Source organism: Trichomycterus rosablanca, chromosome 27 (genome assembly GCF_030014385.1).
Source record: "Trichomycterus rosablanca isolate fTriRos1 chromosome 27, fTriRos1.hap1, whole genome shotgun sequence".
Taxonomy (NCBI): Eukaryota; Metazoa; Chordata; class Actinopteri; order Siluriformes; family Trichomycteridae; genus Trichomycterus; species Trichomycterus rosablanca.
In genome coordinates this window covers 6204434-6221999 of record NC_086014.1, presented here as the reverse complement: position 1 = coordinate 6221999, position 17566 = coordinate 6204434, and the positions used below count along the sequence as shown (strand labels likewise).

At 43.6% G+C, this 17566-nt stretch overlaps 1 protein-coding gene across 1 annotated transcript; it reads right to left on the bottom strand.

Moving 5' to 3' along the window:
• Positions 1–1313: 1313 nt before the first annotated feature.
• plcd4a (phospholipase C, delta 4a) lies at positions 1314–17152 on the bottom strand. The gene is made up of 16 exons (XM_062989570.1): positions 17079–17152; positions 16692–16759; positions 15254–15412; positions 14862–15090; positions 14290–14419; positions 12110–12341; positions 10753–10954; positions 10452–10596; positions 9084–9236; positions 7904–8071; positions 7017–7170; positions 5991–6107; positions 5241–5419; positions 4338–4470; positions 3973–4122; positions 1314–1814 (listed from the first exon to the last, which is right to left on the bottom strand). The coding sequence occupies exons 2-16, from the start codon at positions 16714–16716 to the stop codon at positions 1723–1725; spliced, it is 2268 nt and encodes a 755-aa protein (XP_062845640.1). The 5' UTR covers positions 16717–16759; positions 17079–17152; the 3' UTR covers positions 1314–1722.
• Between the last annotated feature and the right edge of the window lie 414 nt (positions 17153–17566).

Below are 17566 nucleotides of genomic sequence, written 5' to 3'. Positions count from 1 at the left end.
TCTTTAGAAGTCATTTGCTTCTCACCCTGTGTAGTGCACCCATCAAGGGTTCTAGGAAGTATTTGAGATTCAGCCTTCGCTTCAGGCCTGTGTTCTAGTACGACATATAAAGCGTCCGGAGTAAAACAGGGATAGACGAGAGTTCTGTTGAACAGGATAAGTAAATCAAATACGGCGGTACCTCGGAACTCAACGTCATTTGGTTTTGGGAGTGGTGTTGAGTTTAAAAGGCGTTGAGTTTCAAGGTATTTTTCCAATAAGGATGTATGGGAAAGATGTTAATGGTCCAGTGGAACTGCATATATTTTAGGCTGATCTAAAATAATGGGGTTGTTTTGACAATTATACACTGATCAGCCATAACATTAAAACCACCTCCTTGTTTCTACACTCACTGTCCATTTTATCAGCTCCACTTACCATATAGAAGCACTTTGTAGTTCTACAATTACTGACTGTAGTCCATCTATTTTGCTACATACCTTTTTAACCTTGTTGTTCAATGGTCAGGACCCCCACAGGACCACTAGAGTAGGTATTATTTGGGTGGTGGATCATTCTCAGCACTGCAGTGACACTGACATGGTGGTGGTGTGTTAGTGTGTGTTGTGCTGGTATGAGTGGATCAGACACAGCCGTGTCCACTCCCTGTCCACTGTATTAGACACTCCTACCTAATTGGTCCACCTTGTAGATGTAAAGTCAGAGACGACCACTCATCTATTGCCGCTGTTTGAGTTGGTCATCTTCTAGACCTTCATCAGTGGTCACGCTGTTGGCTGGATATTGTTGGTTGGTGGACTATTCTCAGTCCAGCAGTGACAATGAGGTGTTTAAAAACTCCATCAGTGCTGCTGTGTCTGATCCACTCATACCAGCACAACACACACTAACACACCACCACCATGTCAGTGTCACTGCAGTGCTGAGAATGATCCACCACCCAAATAATACCTGCTCTGTGGTGGTCCTGGGAGAGTCCTCACTATTGAAGAACAGCATGAAAGGGGGCTAACAAAGCATGCAGAGAAACAAATGGACTACAGTCAGTAATTGTAGAACTACAAAGTGCTTCTATATGGTAAGTGAAGCTGATAAAATGGACACAGTGTAGAAACAAGGAGGTGGTCATAATGTTATGGCTCAAGAACATTTTACTACGTGTCCAAACTTTTGCAAAAGCCTGTATGTTCAATTATATTATAAATCTTCCGACCATAAAACGTACATCCAACCACAGCTGCTGCTGATTCCATTCTAAATGCAAATGAAAATAATTCATATTGAATATTGTAAACGTAAATATACTGTAAATGTATTTTTATTATGTAAAATGACCTGAAGATGGAATTATTAATTATTATTATTTTTAAGAGTTACAGATAAGCATAAAATAAAGACCAGTGCTGTTTTGAAGGTCTGTGACCATAAAGAATGGAGGCACAAAAGAAACATACATAACACTGAACGATATTTAACACTGAAATTCTTTTGTCATGCAAATCAGCTAAATCTATACGTCAAAAAAACACATTTGGCGAACTATTTAAACTGGTAAATCATCAGGAAGCAGCAATATTCTAAACTATAGTGTCACATTAAAGCTTACAGTACATGCAAACAACCTACATCAGGTTGTGATATACTGTGTACTGGTAATGGTCATGCTTCATCAGTGGCGACTGGGAAGACACTAAACTGCCTGGTATATGCCTGGAAGTTTTAAATTGCTTCTTTAATCCGGATGTGAACAAAGAGTGAGGATGGAGGGATGCTGGTACCATCTTTGGATAGGAGGTGGATGTGACGATAGCCTGAATCAGAAAACAAAAACTTAGATTAATTAAGAATAATGTAAGTAAGTTTTGTATTTAAAGGAAAACAATGAATATACCATGACCAGTCAGAATCAAAGATTTAAATGCACCATTATATAAATAGGTATAAGAAATGGGCCTTAAGATATTGGATAATGGTGAGGTTAAGACCAGTAAGCTACCATGCAAACTAGCTTACCAAACCTAGTTATTACACTCTGCACAAATTAACCAGCTTAGCCTAATTAAACAGTCTGAATTAAACATTAACATCTAAAGTTTGATTTCCACCCAGCAGAATATATATATATATATATATATATATATATATATATATATATATATATATATATACAATTACTGACTGTAGTCCATCTGTTTCTCTGCATGCTTTGTTAGCCCCCTTTCATGCAGTTCTTCAATGTTCAGGACCCCCACAGGACCACTACAGAGCAGGTATTATTTAGGTGGTGGATCATTCTCAGCACTGCAGTGACACTGACATGGTGGTGGTGGTGTGTTAGTGTGTGTTGTGCTGGTATGAGTGGATCAGACACAGCAGCGCTGCTGGAGTTTTTAATCACCTCACTGTCACTGCTGGACTGAGAATAGTCCACCAACCAACAATATCCAGCCAACAGCGTGACCACTGATGAAGGTCTAAAAGACGACCGACTCAAACAGCAGCAATAGATGAGCGATCGTCTCTGACTTTACATCTACAAGGTGGACCAACTAGGTAGGAGTGTCTAATAGAGTGGACAGTGAGTGGACAGGGTATTTTAAAACTCCAGCAGCGCTGCTGTGTCTGATCCACTCGTACCAGCACAACACACACTAACACACCACCACCATGTCAGTGTCACTGCAGTGCTGAGAATGATCCACCACCTAAATAATACCTGCTCTGTGGTGGTCCTGACCATTGAAGAACAGCATGAAAGGGGGCTAACAAAGCATGCAGAGAAATAGATAGACTACAGTCAGTAATTGTAGAACTACAAAGTGCTCCTATATGGTAAGTGGAGCTGATAAAATGGTGCAGACAGTGCAGATCTAGAGTCAAAATACACCGATATACACCGATCAGCCATAACATTAAAACCACCTACTTTTTTCTACATTTTATCAGCTCCACTTACCATATAGAAGCACTTTGTAGTTCTACAATTACTGACTGTAGTCCATCTATTTCTCTGCATGCTTTGTTAGCCCCCTTTCACGCTTTTCTTCAATGGTCAGGACCCCACAGGACCACCACAGATTAGGTATTATTTGGATGGTGGATCATTCTCAGCACTGCAGTGACACTGACATGGTGGTGGTGTGTTGTGCTGGTATGAGTGAATAAGACACAGCAGCGCTGCTGGAGTTTTTAAACACCTCACTGTCACTGCTGGACTGAGAATAGTCCACCAACCAAAAATATCCAGCCAACAGCACCCTGTGGGCAGCGTCCTGTACCCACTGATGAAGGTCTAGAAGATGACCAAGTCAAACAGCAGCAATAGATGAGCGATCGTCTCTGACCTTACATCTACAAGGTAGACGAACTAGGTAGGAGTGTCTAATAGAGTGGACAGTGAGTGGACACGGTGTTTAAAAACTCCAGCAGTGCTGCTGTGTCTGATCCACTCGTACCAGCACAACACACACTAACACACCACCACCATGTCAGTGTCACTGCAGTGCTGAGAATGATCCACCACCCAAATAATACCTGCTCTGTGGTGGTCCTGTGGGGGGCCTGACCACTGAGCAAGGCCCTTAACCCTCAATTGCTCAAATATGTCTGGTCTATCACTTCATTCATGTTTGCTTGATGATGTGTAATAAGTGCCACTAGCAGATGGATATTGGTTATTGAACTAGTAATTAGAAGGTTTCTGGCTCAAAGCCTCTAAGCAAGACCCTTAATCCTAAATTTCAGTCACAACTGTAAATCAGATATGGTGGGTCTTCCCAATGAATAGCAGCATCTTTTAAACAATGCAGTACTGTTATTAAAGTTCATTCACTTGGCACCTTGGCAACTTTTGAACATGCAAACTTATTATGTTTTGGGGTTGAATGAATGTATTCCCCTAAATATCAGCAAATTCTGTTTAGATAATTTAGCAAGTAAGGTAGAATGTTAGTGGACCCAAGGCCGTACCTTGTTGTATGCAGGAGAAAGGCAGTGTGAACTGTCCTACAAAGTCATTCTTCGATGTTTTATCATAATCCTCTACTACAAAGCGCACCAGAGCCAGTTCAGGTACGTGAATGGTGAAGTTCAGAGTGTCATTCCATATTGGGTTAAATCCTGCAAAGAAACAAGACCGTAAGTATTATAGAAAGTATTATAAAACTGCTGTATCTTCTTTCATTTATGAATGTCAAACAGTGAGGGAACTAGGAGCGTGTAGACATTTGAATCTATGATTATTATTGTAGATTAGATCTATTGTGAATTGTACAGATCTAATGTATAGGCAGCTGAACCATGATTAAATATGATTTCATGTAAAGATGTAAGACCATTATTTTCAATGTAGCGTGTCTCCTGCTTGGCCTGATCCATCGGCGCTCCGTGAATCTCCACACGCACCAGCGGATCCACTATAGAGCCTTCCTTCAGGTTTACCTTGGGCAGCTGCTGTCCACTGATTATCTACACACAAGCAAATGCACCAATTAGGCATAACATTATGACCCCCTTTTGCTGCCAAAATCGCCCTGACCCGTCGAGGCATGGACTCCACTTGACCCCTGAAGGTGTGCTGTGGTATCTGGCACCAAGATGTCAGCAGCAGATCCTTAAACTCCTGTAAGTTGTGAGGTGGGGCCTCCATGGATCGGACTTGTTTGTCCAGCACATCCCACAGATGCTCGATTGGATTGAGATCTGGGGAATTTGGAGGCCAGGTCAACACCTCAAATTCGTTGTTGTGCTCCTCGTTGTTGTGGCAGGGCGCATTATCCTGCTGAAAGAGGCCACAGCCATCAGGGAACACCGATTCCATGAAAGGGTGTACATGGTCGGCAACCACGCTTAGGTAGGTGGTACGTGTCAAAGTAACATCCACATGGATGGCAGGACCCAAGGTTTCCCAGCAGAACATTACCCACAGCATCACACTGCCTTCACCGGCTTGCCTTCTTCCCATAATGCATCCTGGTGCCATGTGTTCCCCAGTTAAGCGATGCACACACACCCGGCGTTACATCCACATGATGTAAAAGAAAACGTGATTCATCAGACCAGGTCACCTTCTTCCATTGCTCCGTGGTCCAGTTCCGATGCTCACGTGCCCGTTGTTGGCGTTTTCGACAGTGGACAGGGGTCAGCATGGGCACCCTGACTGATCCGCGGCTATGCAGCCCCATTCGCAACAAACTGCAATGCACTTTGTGTGTATCTATGTATGTATTGGTGTATACCTTTATGGTAAGAGCCAGAGGAGTGTAGTCCTCTCGAATCTGAGGGTGTTCGGGATCGAACCGCTTGTCTGTGTTTCGCATGAACGCTGGTTTCAGTACATAACCACAGCGAGCGTTCTGACTGAAGAGCCCATCGTTTAGATCCATCTCTACACCAGCCGTCTGGAAATTTAGAGCGACTAAGACATGCAGAGATAGAGAGATAATACAGTGAGTAGAAATGAGCATTTTGATTTTCGATTCTGTGGGTAAGAGAGAATATATCCAATACGCTTACGCTTCCCCTCTACTGATGTTGACCTCCACTCCTGACTAAGGAGAGCCGTGACTGGCACACGCCCCCTCCGACACGTGTGCGACACCGACTACACAAGGCGAGTTCATATAAGGATCAGCTTTGTGTACGGAGGGTCACGCACTGATCTCATTATCCCCCGTCTCGAGCCAATCATTGTTTATGTAGGTGCCCAGCCTGCCAGTAGCAGAGCTGAGATTCGAACCAACAAGTTTGAGATGTCAGCTCAACACATGCAACTTATCTTTCTACAGCAACTTACAGTTATTACCGAATATCATGCAAGCATGATATCATGCAAGGGTTAAGGGCCTTGGTCAGGGGTCCAACAGTGACAACTTGGCAGTAGTGGGTATTAAACCAGCAGCCTTTGTCCAGTACTTTAACCACTGAGCTATAAATGGCCCTACAAATCAAATGTTTGTACAATCTTGTAGCTAGTGAGCTGGACTCACCAATTTGGCACCCTGCATTCCACATGTCCTGTGGATTAAAGTTGGAGGAGTCGGTTCTCAAGCCACTGGGGTAAACACGGGTCAGGTGCCGAGTGTTATGATGCACAAACTCTGCTCCTGTTATGAAGCAAACCGATATGCACAATGAAGCAGCTAAAAACAGTTTACAAAACTGACTTAACACTGTCTATATATATAATTTAAATTAAAAATTTAAATGGAAATACACCGATCAGCCATAACATTAAAACCACCTACTTTTTTATACATTTTATCAGCTCCACTTACCATATAGAAGCACTTTGTAGTTCTACAATTACTGACTGTAGTCCATCTATTTCTCTGCATGCTTTGTTAGCCCCCTTTCACGCTTTTCTTCAATGGTCAGGACCCCACGGGACCACCACAGATTAGGTATTATTTGGATGGTGGATCATTCTCAGCACTGCAGTGACACTGACATGGTGGTGGTGTGTTGTGCTGGTATGAGTGAATAAGACACAGCAGCGCTGCTGGAGTTTTTAAACACCTCACTGTCACCGCTGGACTGAGAATAGTCCACCAACCAAAAATATATCCAGCCAACAGCGCCCCATGGGCAGCGTCCTGTGACCACTGGTGAAGGTCTAGAAGATGACCGACTCAAACAGCAGCAATAGATGAGCGATAGTCTCTGACTATCCTTCTACAAGGTGGACCAACTAGGTAGGAGTGTCTAATAGAGTGGACAGTGAGTGGACACGGTATTTAAAAACTCCAGCAGAGCTGCTGTGTCTGATCCACTCATACCAGCACAACATGTAATTGTCATTGCAGTGCTGAGAATGAGCCACCACCTAAATAACACCTGCTCTGTAGTGGTCCTGTGGGGGTCCTGACCATTAAAGAACAGGATGAAAGTGGATTAATGCACTGAATATCTAAAAAGAGGTTAATTACTTGTTTTCACCTCTTAGCAATAAAAGTAAACACCTATAACACCCTTGAAAATAGTAATTGCATGCTTTATAAAGAGGTTCACCTTACCTGCTTCTTTCATTTGTTTCCTAGCTTTAGACTCAGTAAGAGAGGAAACCTCATAGAATTTGGATTGGACACGGGAGGGTTTGAATCCCCTGAAGTGAACGCTCCTGCAGTACACCACACAGTCCGACAACTCTTTAGACAGACGCTCTGATTTCTGCAACACAAACACATGGCAAAACATATTACTGTTTAATTAACAGGTAGCCCCCTTTTTTGATATAGGAATCAGTCATGCAGAGACAGTCAGTGATCAGACACTGCAAACTGATCCATTCTGGGCAGAGTCTCCAGGTATCCACCTGGCACCCATACAGAAGCCATGTCTCCTTCAGCGGTACTGACAGACAGTCCATGTCTCTATTTCTTTCTTTCCTTCCCTTCACTTCTCACTTTCTGTCTTTCCTTCCTCGCTCTCTGTCTGTCTCTTGCTCTGTACATGTTACACTGTTAGCAGATCATTCTGTCCTCCTGCCCTTGTCTGGTGTGACCCATGCTCTCATTCCATACATCTTTTATTAACCTGTGTCCATGCCCAGTTGGCTCACATACATACAGCTGAACATTTCATTTTCATTTGTTGTGAACTGAATTGTAATTGTTCAACCCTCCTGGTCTACATGTATCATTTGGAGAGGACCATTATACCTGCACTAGACACTACAATGACACACCCATATCAGCACCATACACAGAACCCTGTCCCTAGCATGAAACGTGTACAACATGTACACCACACATAGACAACCATGCTGCTGCCATGAAACACATGTAACAGCACCACATGCTACCATGATATGGTATACCTACCTTAAACTTCAAGTAAGCTCTTACTAATGGAGCCAGAAGATCAAATCAAAGATTGACAATGATAAATGAAAAGGGACGACCTTGGTTTTGCGGCGGATGCAGTCTTTGTGACGGTTCTCTTCGTCCATTTCCACTGTTTCCTCTTCATCGCTGACCTCCGCTGTCAGAGAGTCTTCCACAACACCTTTCAGATTCTCTTCAATTCCATCAATCTTCTTTCCCTTCAGCAAGATCTTACCCTTCAGATCCTACACACACATTCACATGCTGTGATGAATAATTGGACATCTCTAATAGCACTTGTTAAACCTAATGTTGTGCCTTGCATTGTTTGTGCCACTAGCCTGGCATTATTTGACTCATCCTAAAGAGCTTAAGGAAGACTTTTTACTAAGTACTAAGCAAAGGATTTTAACATCATGGTGAATTGTTTTACACACTTTGGTTACATTTACATTTTCGGCATATCCAGAGCAACTTACAGAAGTGCTCCCATAGTAGACATTACCTTACTCTAGTTAAGTACACAACAGTCCAAGAATATAAATCTGCTGAAACCCTGTTAGAACTGCCTTTTTAAAGACAGCGAGAGACTCAGATGTTCGGACAGACAAGGGAAGCTCGTTCTACCACTTGGGTGCAAGTACAGAGAAGAGCCTTGATGCTTGTCTTCCTTGAGTTCTGGGTGGAGGATCAAGTCAAACGAGACTATGGCTCGGATGTTGCGTGGTACAGCGTGGGGTTTTATTAGACCTCAAAGGCAGGCTGGGGCTGGTCCATTTTTAGCTTTGTAGGCGAGCATTAGTGTGGACAGCTTCAGGATGCCAGTGAAGAGAACGCAGCAGTGGGGTGATGTGGCAGCGTTTGGGCTGGTTAAAAACCATTCGAGCGGCTGTATTTTGAATGAGTTGCAGTGGTTTAATAGTGGACATGGGAGCACCTGCCAGGAGGGAGTTGCAGTAGTCCAACCGTGAGATTACAAGTGGTTACATTCATGACAGGCACAGGTAATTACTGGTTATGGCTTTGATGTCAAACACAGTCATGGACAATTTTATATCTCCAATTCACCTTACTTGCATGTCTTTGGACTGTGGGAGGAAAACGGAGCTCCCAGAATAAACCACATAGACATGGAGGACGTGGAGAACATGCAAACCCAGGACCCTCTTGCTGTGAGGCGACAGTGCTACCCACCGAGTTACATCTGCTAAGCACTATAAATGTATATGCATGTCAATGTGTGTTTGTTTGTGTAACCTCAGGTGAAGGAACATTTGCACTTCTTTTGCCCTCCAGAGAGTTCCTTAACAGTTTGTCCCCCAAGATGTGTGTGAGATGCTGGGCCATCACTCTCTGCTGATCCACACTGCAGTGGTTCTCTATAGACAGGATCACTGGGTACTCAGATGCCTGCACACAGAAAGAGAGAGAGAGCGAGTGAGAGAGAGAGTGTGTATGTGTGTGTAAATTAGTAATGAAGAGAAAGGATACACCTGACATCACACACACAAGCAGCCAGGCTGTTTCACTTTACATAGGGTCACTTAGAGAAAAGAAAGAAAGAGAAGAAAGTTATGTATGGCTTATGAAGGCAGTACAAAGTTTGTTGCAGGGGGGAACAACACAATGTTAAGAAGGTGGTCATAATGTTATGCCTAATCGGGGTATATACACTATATAGACAAAAGTAGTGGGACACCACTTCTAATTTTTCAATGTATGTTTTCAGCCAGGGTGGCACCGTGGCTCGGTGGGTAGCACTGTCGCCTCACAGCAAAAAGGTCCTGGGTTCGATCCCCAGACGGGGCGGTCCGGGTCCTTTCTGTGTGGAGTTTTTGCATGTTCTCCCCGTGTCCGTGTGGGTTTCCACCGGGAGCTCCGGTTTCCTCCCACAGTCCAAAAACATGTTTAGCATAACTGGAGACACTGAATTGCCCTATAGGTGAATGTGTGTGTGTGTGTGTGTATGTGTGTGTGTCTGCCCTGTGATGGACTGGCGCCCCGTCCAGGGTGTTACCGTGTGCCTTGCGCCCATTGAAAAGCTGGATAAGCCCCTGATTGGATAAGTGGTTAAGAAAGTGAGTGAGTGTTTCAGCCACAACAGTTATATGCTTCCAGTTTTGCAGCAACAGTTTAGGGAAGGATCTTTCCTGTTCTATAAAGACATGAAGAAAAACTTGCTAGCACACCAGCACCGAGATTCTGAGTACCCCAGTTTGATTGGCACAATTGGCAGTGCCTGCAGCAGACAATTGGGACACCACATGATGCTGAGTGGGATGACCAGACTAAGTGGGTGGGGTCTTCAAACGCAGTGTAAAGTTAGCAGATAGAGGCGCCTGCGCAGAAAGCATGGGCAAAAAGAAGAGGGTCGGAGGAGGCGTGAGCAGCAATATACCCTCCTCGAATGCAATCAGGGATCCCCCAGCAGCGAATATACAAATGCTCTTTTGACTGACTGGGCATGAATTCCTACAGACATACTTCGAAAGTACTCAAGAAGAGATCACACAGAGGTCACTCTATTGTAATACTATTTGTTTTCGAACAGGGACGCTCAACAAGCTTATGATCAGTTGTCCAAATCCTTTGGTCATTTAGTGTATTTGTGACTGTATGACATACTATGAAGGCGTAGTTTCCCAGGACAGTGACGACATCTTTGAACTGGATCTTGGAGGTAAATGTGTGTCCATGGTAGACAATGGGTTCTCCGTTTGGACCGTCCCAGCAATCCACTTCTACACAGCGGCAGCCTCGCTTCAAAGCCCTAATAAACACACACACACACACACACACACACACACACACACACACACATCCAAATAGTAGTCATTTATTGTTGTCTACATACATTACAGTGACTAAAATCTTTGTTTTTATGAGGGCAATGTGATGAAGTCTGTACAGCAAAACAACCGTGTACCGTATGTATCCCTCAACGCTGCTTTGTCCCCGTAGCTGGTCCTCCAGCAGGTAGGTGTTATGGGAGGAGGAAATGAAATAGTGACATAGCGGCTGGTTCATGTCCTGGTAGAGCTGCTGCATAGCTGGGTTGAAGATGGAGCCTTCGGACGAACTCAAATACATCAACAAGCCGTCAATCGTCATGGCCTGACGCAGCTTAGCTAAAGGACAAAAGGAAGTGACAGAGGAATGATACAGTTAGACAGATTTAGACTTTGTTCACAGTAGGTAGACTGGCTGCGATAAATTGCCCCAAGGTGTGAGTGAGTAAGTAAACAGGTAATTGTGATGCCCCATGATGGACTGGCACTGTACACAAACCAAGACATTGAACAAAGAAACCAATAATAGAATACAGATGGAGACAGACGTAAGAATAGGCAAAAAAACACACATAATGCTGTTTTTAGGTTGCTCTGGAACCACTTTGACCCGATGGCCAGGATGTAAAAATGCAGTGTTCCTTACATTTACTTTGACTTTCATTTGATTGCAGACAGTTTGAACCCAAGATATTTCATTTTGTCTGCTCAACTTCATTTCATTTATTAATATACATCCATTCCTGCATTTCAGGCCTGCAACACATTCCAAAAAAAGTTGGGACGGGGGCGATTTAGGGCTAGTAATGAGGTAAAAAAAACTAAACAATGATGTGATTCCAAACACGTGATTACAATACGGAGTTACATGCACAAATAAAGCCTTATGTTAACCATGTCCAGAAGTGGTGTCGACTTCTCTGGGCTCGGGGGCATCTAGGATGGACCATCACACAGTCGAAACGTGTACTGTGGTCAGGTCTATTTTGGAAAAAATCAAAAAAGAAAAGGACCATCCAGACTAATCAGCGACAAGTCTAAAATCAGGATCTGTCATGGTATGAGGGTGTGTCAGTGCCCTTGGCAAAGGTCATTTACACTTCTGTGATGGCAGCATTAATGCAGAAAAGTACATTGAGATCTTAGAGCAACATGTGCAGCCTTCAAGACGTCCAGGGACGTCCAAGACATTACATGGCATTGCATGGCTGCGGAAGAAGAGGGTACAGGTAATGGACTGGCCTGCCTGCAGTCCTGACCTGTCCCCAATAGAGAATGTGTTTATTTCAACATATGTGTGCCAAAACTGTGTGTGGTGAAAAGGAATGGCAACGTTACAAAGTGGTAAACGCTTTACTGTCCCAACTTTTTTTGGAATGTGTTGCAGATCTGAAATGCAGAATGGATGTTTATTAATAAATGAAATAAAGTTAAGAGTTAATCTGATTTGGGGTTGTACTTGTGTATCTGTACCAAAGCACTATTTGGAATTACCAGGTTCAGAGGGTTCGTAGTGCTCAATGAGTTTCATTGCATGCTGATGTGTGTTGTGCTGCTCCAGCTGTGCTTTCTGTAGAAACTCCTCCAGCTCTTGCAGTGAAAGAGTCTGTCCGTCACTGGAGAAATCCTGAAAGATCTTGAGCACTTCCTCCCTCTGAGTCAGCATCTTATAGAAGAGCACAAACTCATCATCCTCCAGTGTACCTGACTCTGATTTATCCGCCATCTACAGAGCAAACACAGTGTTGGACTGGTTATGTCAAGGAACCAATGAAATAACAGAACACAGAGCTGGCTTGGTGGGTATATAAGGTGTCCGATAGGCTGTCTGCACACATATCCCTCGTTAAGTACCATGGGTAAAATTGTCCTTCCTTTATGGGAGGATGGGATCTTCTAGCAAGACAATGCGACATGCCATCGGTTGGAAGAGCAGGCTTCCAAGACTTCCAAGTACTACCCTGGCCCCCTAATTCCCCAGAATTTATTTCAATTGAGCATCTGTAGGACCACCTCGATCGTCGTGGTCACTCTATGGATCCTCCCCCACACACCCTCAAGCAGCTGTGGGGTGCACTGCAATCAGCATGGCTCCAGATACCTGTCTAGCTGCTGTCCATGCTGCACACGGCGGTTATTCTGGATATTAGCTGGTGGTCATATTGTTTAAAAGGTGTTGAGTTTTAAGGTATTTTTTCTTATAAAGATGTATGGAAAACCTGTTAATGCGTTCCATGGTCTCGTGGAACTGCAAATATTTTAGGCTAATGTACAATAATGGGGTTGTTTTTGACACTTATACACTGAAAATAACACAAATATAATAAAATAAATAAATACAATAAAACCTGCACTTTACCTTTATGTCTTTATTGTTTCCTTATGCTTCTTAATTAGTGGAAAGAACTTATTGACATTTTACATTTTTTAAATTTTCAGCATTTAGCAGACGCTTTTATCCAAAGCGACTTACACAATGAGCTGAACACGATGAGCAATTGAGGGTTAAGGGCCTTGCTCAGGGACCCAACAGTGGCACTTGGTGGTGGCGGGGCTTGAACCGGCAACCTTCTGTTTACTAGTCCAGTACCTTAACCACTGAGCTATCACTGCCCTAAAACTTATGATCAGTAATAATTAAGAGAGTTTTAGTGTTTCTATGTTGATCTTTTAATACATTCACAAAGTCACATTAAGCTTTTTTTTTTTAATGATAAGCGTTTTAGACTCGGAAAAGCTGATTCTTAGCCGCTCAGGTGGCGCAGCGGTAAAAAGACACGCTGCAATCAGGGCTGGATTCTGAGTACGTCGTATCGAATCCAGATCTGCTTCACCGGTTCGAAGCTGAGTGGCTGTATGAGCAACAATTGGCCGGTTGCTCAGTTGGGGGGTGGGACAAAGAACCGGACGTGGGTCTCTCTCTGTCAGAATGCGATTACGACCTCTGCCGGCTGATTAGAGGCGCCTGCACAGGAGATGAGGAAGAGTGCCCTTAGGGTGTGTCTCTCCGCATGCAACGCTAGGTGGCGCCACACTCATCAATGTGTGGGTGGCAAAAATGCATCCGGCTGCTGCTCATGTTTCGGAGGGGATATGGGTTAGCTTCGATCTCCTCGGTCAGGGCAGGGTTCGGCATAGACAGAGAGGAAGCATGATGCAAATTGAACAACTGGATGCGCTAAAGGGGGAGAAAAAGGGGAAAAATTAATTTAAAAAAAAAAAGAAAAAAAAGCTGATTCTTACAATTCCTCAGAACCTCAAACTGTAACACAAGTTTAAAAGTGAAACAGGAGGAAAATCCAGCTAAACACAGATACATGTGGACGCTTTTAGAGTGAATTTGACCGTTTGTTTATTCCACACAAATGCAGATTCGTCTCATATTCGCACTTTGATGACGTTTTACCGCACCGCTCAAGCCGAGCGCTGAACAAAGCAGCAGTCACACACACGTTGAGTTTAAGGGAAATACAAGTACCACTGTATATAATAAAGATTATTAAAAGAATAAACTGATAATTAATGCTGACAGTTTTTAGGTTGAACTAATTTTTAGAATACAGCGTGTGTGCAAATACTTTAATCATAAGATGCTCTTTAAAACTACGGTAAAACTTATGTTGCTGTACAGTTAATAAGATTCACAGACGGTCAAGGTTTGGTTAATTCATTACCGTAAAGAGCCGCAGCGCATGGTCCTCATTCATGTCCACGTTCATCATCTTTAGCAGGTCTCTAACCTCCTTAAAGTTCATCCTGCCATCTCCGTTCTTATCCGCCTTCTTAAACCAGTCCCAGATCCACCTGAGCAGCGTGGTTAAGACAAGTTGGGACATTTACCACATAGGGTGGTGAACTACCATAACGTCTGGAGTAGCACACCTACTATAAATCTACTAGGAAATGAGCATTTACAGTTTGGCTATTGCAGGTGATGCTAAAATGTGGGCAACCCATGCAATGTAATGATGCTGATCCCCTCCCTGATTGAGGAGAGCGAGACCTACACACGCCCCCTCCGACAGATGCAGTACAGACTGCATTTGTCATATGCGGATCAGCTTTGTGTACAGAGAGTCACACCCTGATCAATGCATTATGCCCAGTTATAAGGAGTCCCTCTCCGGCTCCCACCCTGTATGAACAACAGCCAATCGTTGTTCATGTAGGCACCCAGCCAGACGGCAGACCTAAGTTTCGAACCGACTTGTGAATGCTAATTAATTGTGTGCATTTTAAAGGATACTGGTCCAGTTTCTCTCTCTGGCCCATGTTCTCCAGGCTGCTGATGAGTTTGCGCACCCCGTTCACCCATGACTGTGCCTCCTCTGCTGACTCAGCTACCAGGTCCAGGTTGCCTTGCCGGCCTCGAAAAACCAGCGTGAAGCAGCGGTCCGGTGGGAACTCGTCAGCAATGCTGAGCAGAACTTCGGACTGGTGACCCTCACGAACGGCCTCCACGTCACCTATTGAGACTACAGATAGAAATCCTAATATACAAACTGTGAGGGGTTATGGTGAGCAGGTACATTTACCAATATGGGCACCTAAACGTGAGCTTGTTGGGCACCCCCAGACGAAAATTATGGGCATAATTATGGATTTAACTAGGTTTAAGTAGTAACTAGGTTTACTTACACGTAGACTGGGCATTGCCCGCCTTTTTGCTCTTATACCAGATGGTGGTGCAGTCATCCTGCAGGCGAAAATAGCGCTGCTTCTTCCAGGTGCGAGACTTCACCTTACGCATTACTGACCCCACCTGCATGGACTGAAGGTCAGGATCCACCTGCACGTCTGCAACAACACACAGCAACACTATATGGCCAAAAGTAGGTGGACACCCATAGTAGCTAATGAAGCTGTACAATCCATCTTTTTTCCATCATACTACATACACCGATCAGCCATAACATTAACACTCCTGCTTGTTTCTACACTTACTGTCCATTTTATCAGCTCCAATTACCATATAGAAGCACTTTGTAGTTCTACAATTACTGACTGTTGTCCATCTGTTTCTCTGCATGCTTTGTTAGCCCCCTTACATGCTGTTCTTCAATGGTCAGGACTCTCCCAGAGTGGATCATTCTCAGCACTGCAGTGACACTGACATGGTGGTGGTGTGTTAGTGTGTGTTGTGCTGGTATGAGTGGATCAGACACAGCAGCTCTGATGGAGTTTTTAAACACCTCACTGTCACTGCTGGACTGAGAATAGTCCACCAACCAAACCTATCAAGCCAACAGCGCCCCATGGGCAGCGTCCTGTGACCACTGATGAAGGTCAAGAAGATGACCAACTTAAACAGCAGCAATAGATGAGCGATCGTCTCTGACTTTACGTCTACAAGGTGGACCAACTAGGTAGGCAGTGAGTGGACACGGTATTTAAAAACTCCAGCAGCGCTGCTGTATCTGATCCACTCATACAAGTACAACACACACTAACACACCACCACCATGTCAGTGTCACTGCAGTGCTGAGAATGATCCACCACCTAAATAATACCTACTCTGTAGTGATCCTGTGGGGGTACTGACCATTGAAGAACAGGGTAAAAGCAGGCTAAAAAGTATGTAGAGAAACAGATGGACTACAGTCAGTAATTGTAGAACTACAAAGTGCTTCTATATGGTAAGTGGAGCTGATAAAATGGACAGTGAGTGTATAGCATACAACTATACCCCTGCGGACAGGGCGAGTTCTATAAAGACATGGCTTGATGAGCCCTGACCTCAATCTGAGCCCTGACCTTTCATATGCTTTATGGGACAGAAAATAAATCTTGCTTTTTATTCGTTAATATATTTAAATCAATCAGACTCATAGAAGGACTCATAAGATGGGGGAGATCACGAATAAGCTGGATTCAGATCACAACGTGGATTGCATTATCAGCGGCCACTCTGCTACAAGCAACATGAGACAGGGCACTGACCCATCTGTTCAGCCAACCATCGCAAAGCAATGACGGCGTACTGACGTGATATGTGACCTGATGTATTAATAAGCGTTCTGAATAAATAATCGAACGCTCAGTGAAATGTGCTAGATTAAAGCAAACTTAACTCACGGATGAAACCCTGGGTAGCCGCCATCTACCGCCGTGTCACTCTTCAACATTTAGCCACAACAGGGGACCTGAAAATGAGATTGAGATAAAGCCAGACACTAGGAGAACATGCAAACTTCACACAGAAATGAGGCGACAGTGCTACCCTCTTAGCCACCCTATTTGTGAAATAAAAAATCATTAATTTTTTTAGATAAAAATGGTGAGCCAACTTAATCTGTGCACTATTATATTTCTAAGTCTATTTGTATAAAATCTGTGATATTATTTGTAATTTAAAAGTAAATTATTAATTAAGGTACGTCACATATGTAAAAAAAAGAAAAAAGAAATAAAGAAAATAAAAAAAAAACTGCTTAAAATATTTCACTAAGTTTTTTTACTTACTGGTCGAGGGACTCAGCCACGTTTCTGAGGGTTTCTGCACTATCAGCATACTGCCAGAAAGGACATCCAGACAGGGGATTTATGCCTGACACACACACACACATAAACAAGAATGCAAGAAAACATATTATGTACCTCATTGATTATCAAATGAAACTAAAAGTAATGGCCCAAAATCACAATGCTACCATAAGCAGGTCCTTTTAATTGCATACATGTAAAATACACTGATCAGCTATAACATTAAAACCACCTCCTTGTTTCTACACTCACTGTCCACTCTATTAGACTTTCCTACCTAGTTGGTCCACCTTGTAGATGTAAAGTCAGAGACGATCACTCATCTATTGTTGCTGTTTGAGTTGGTCATCTTCTAGACCTTCATCAGTGGTCACAGGATGCTGCCCACGGGGCGCTGTTGGGGCTGGATATTTTTGGTTGGTGGACTATTCTCAGTCCAGCAGTGACAGTGAGGTGTTTAAAAACTC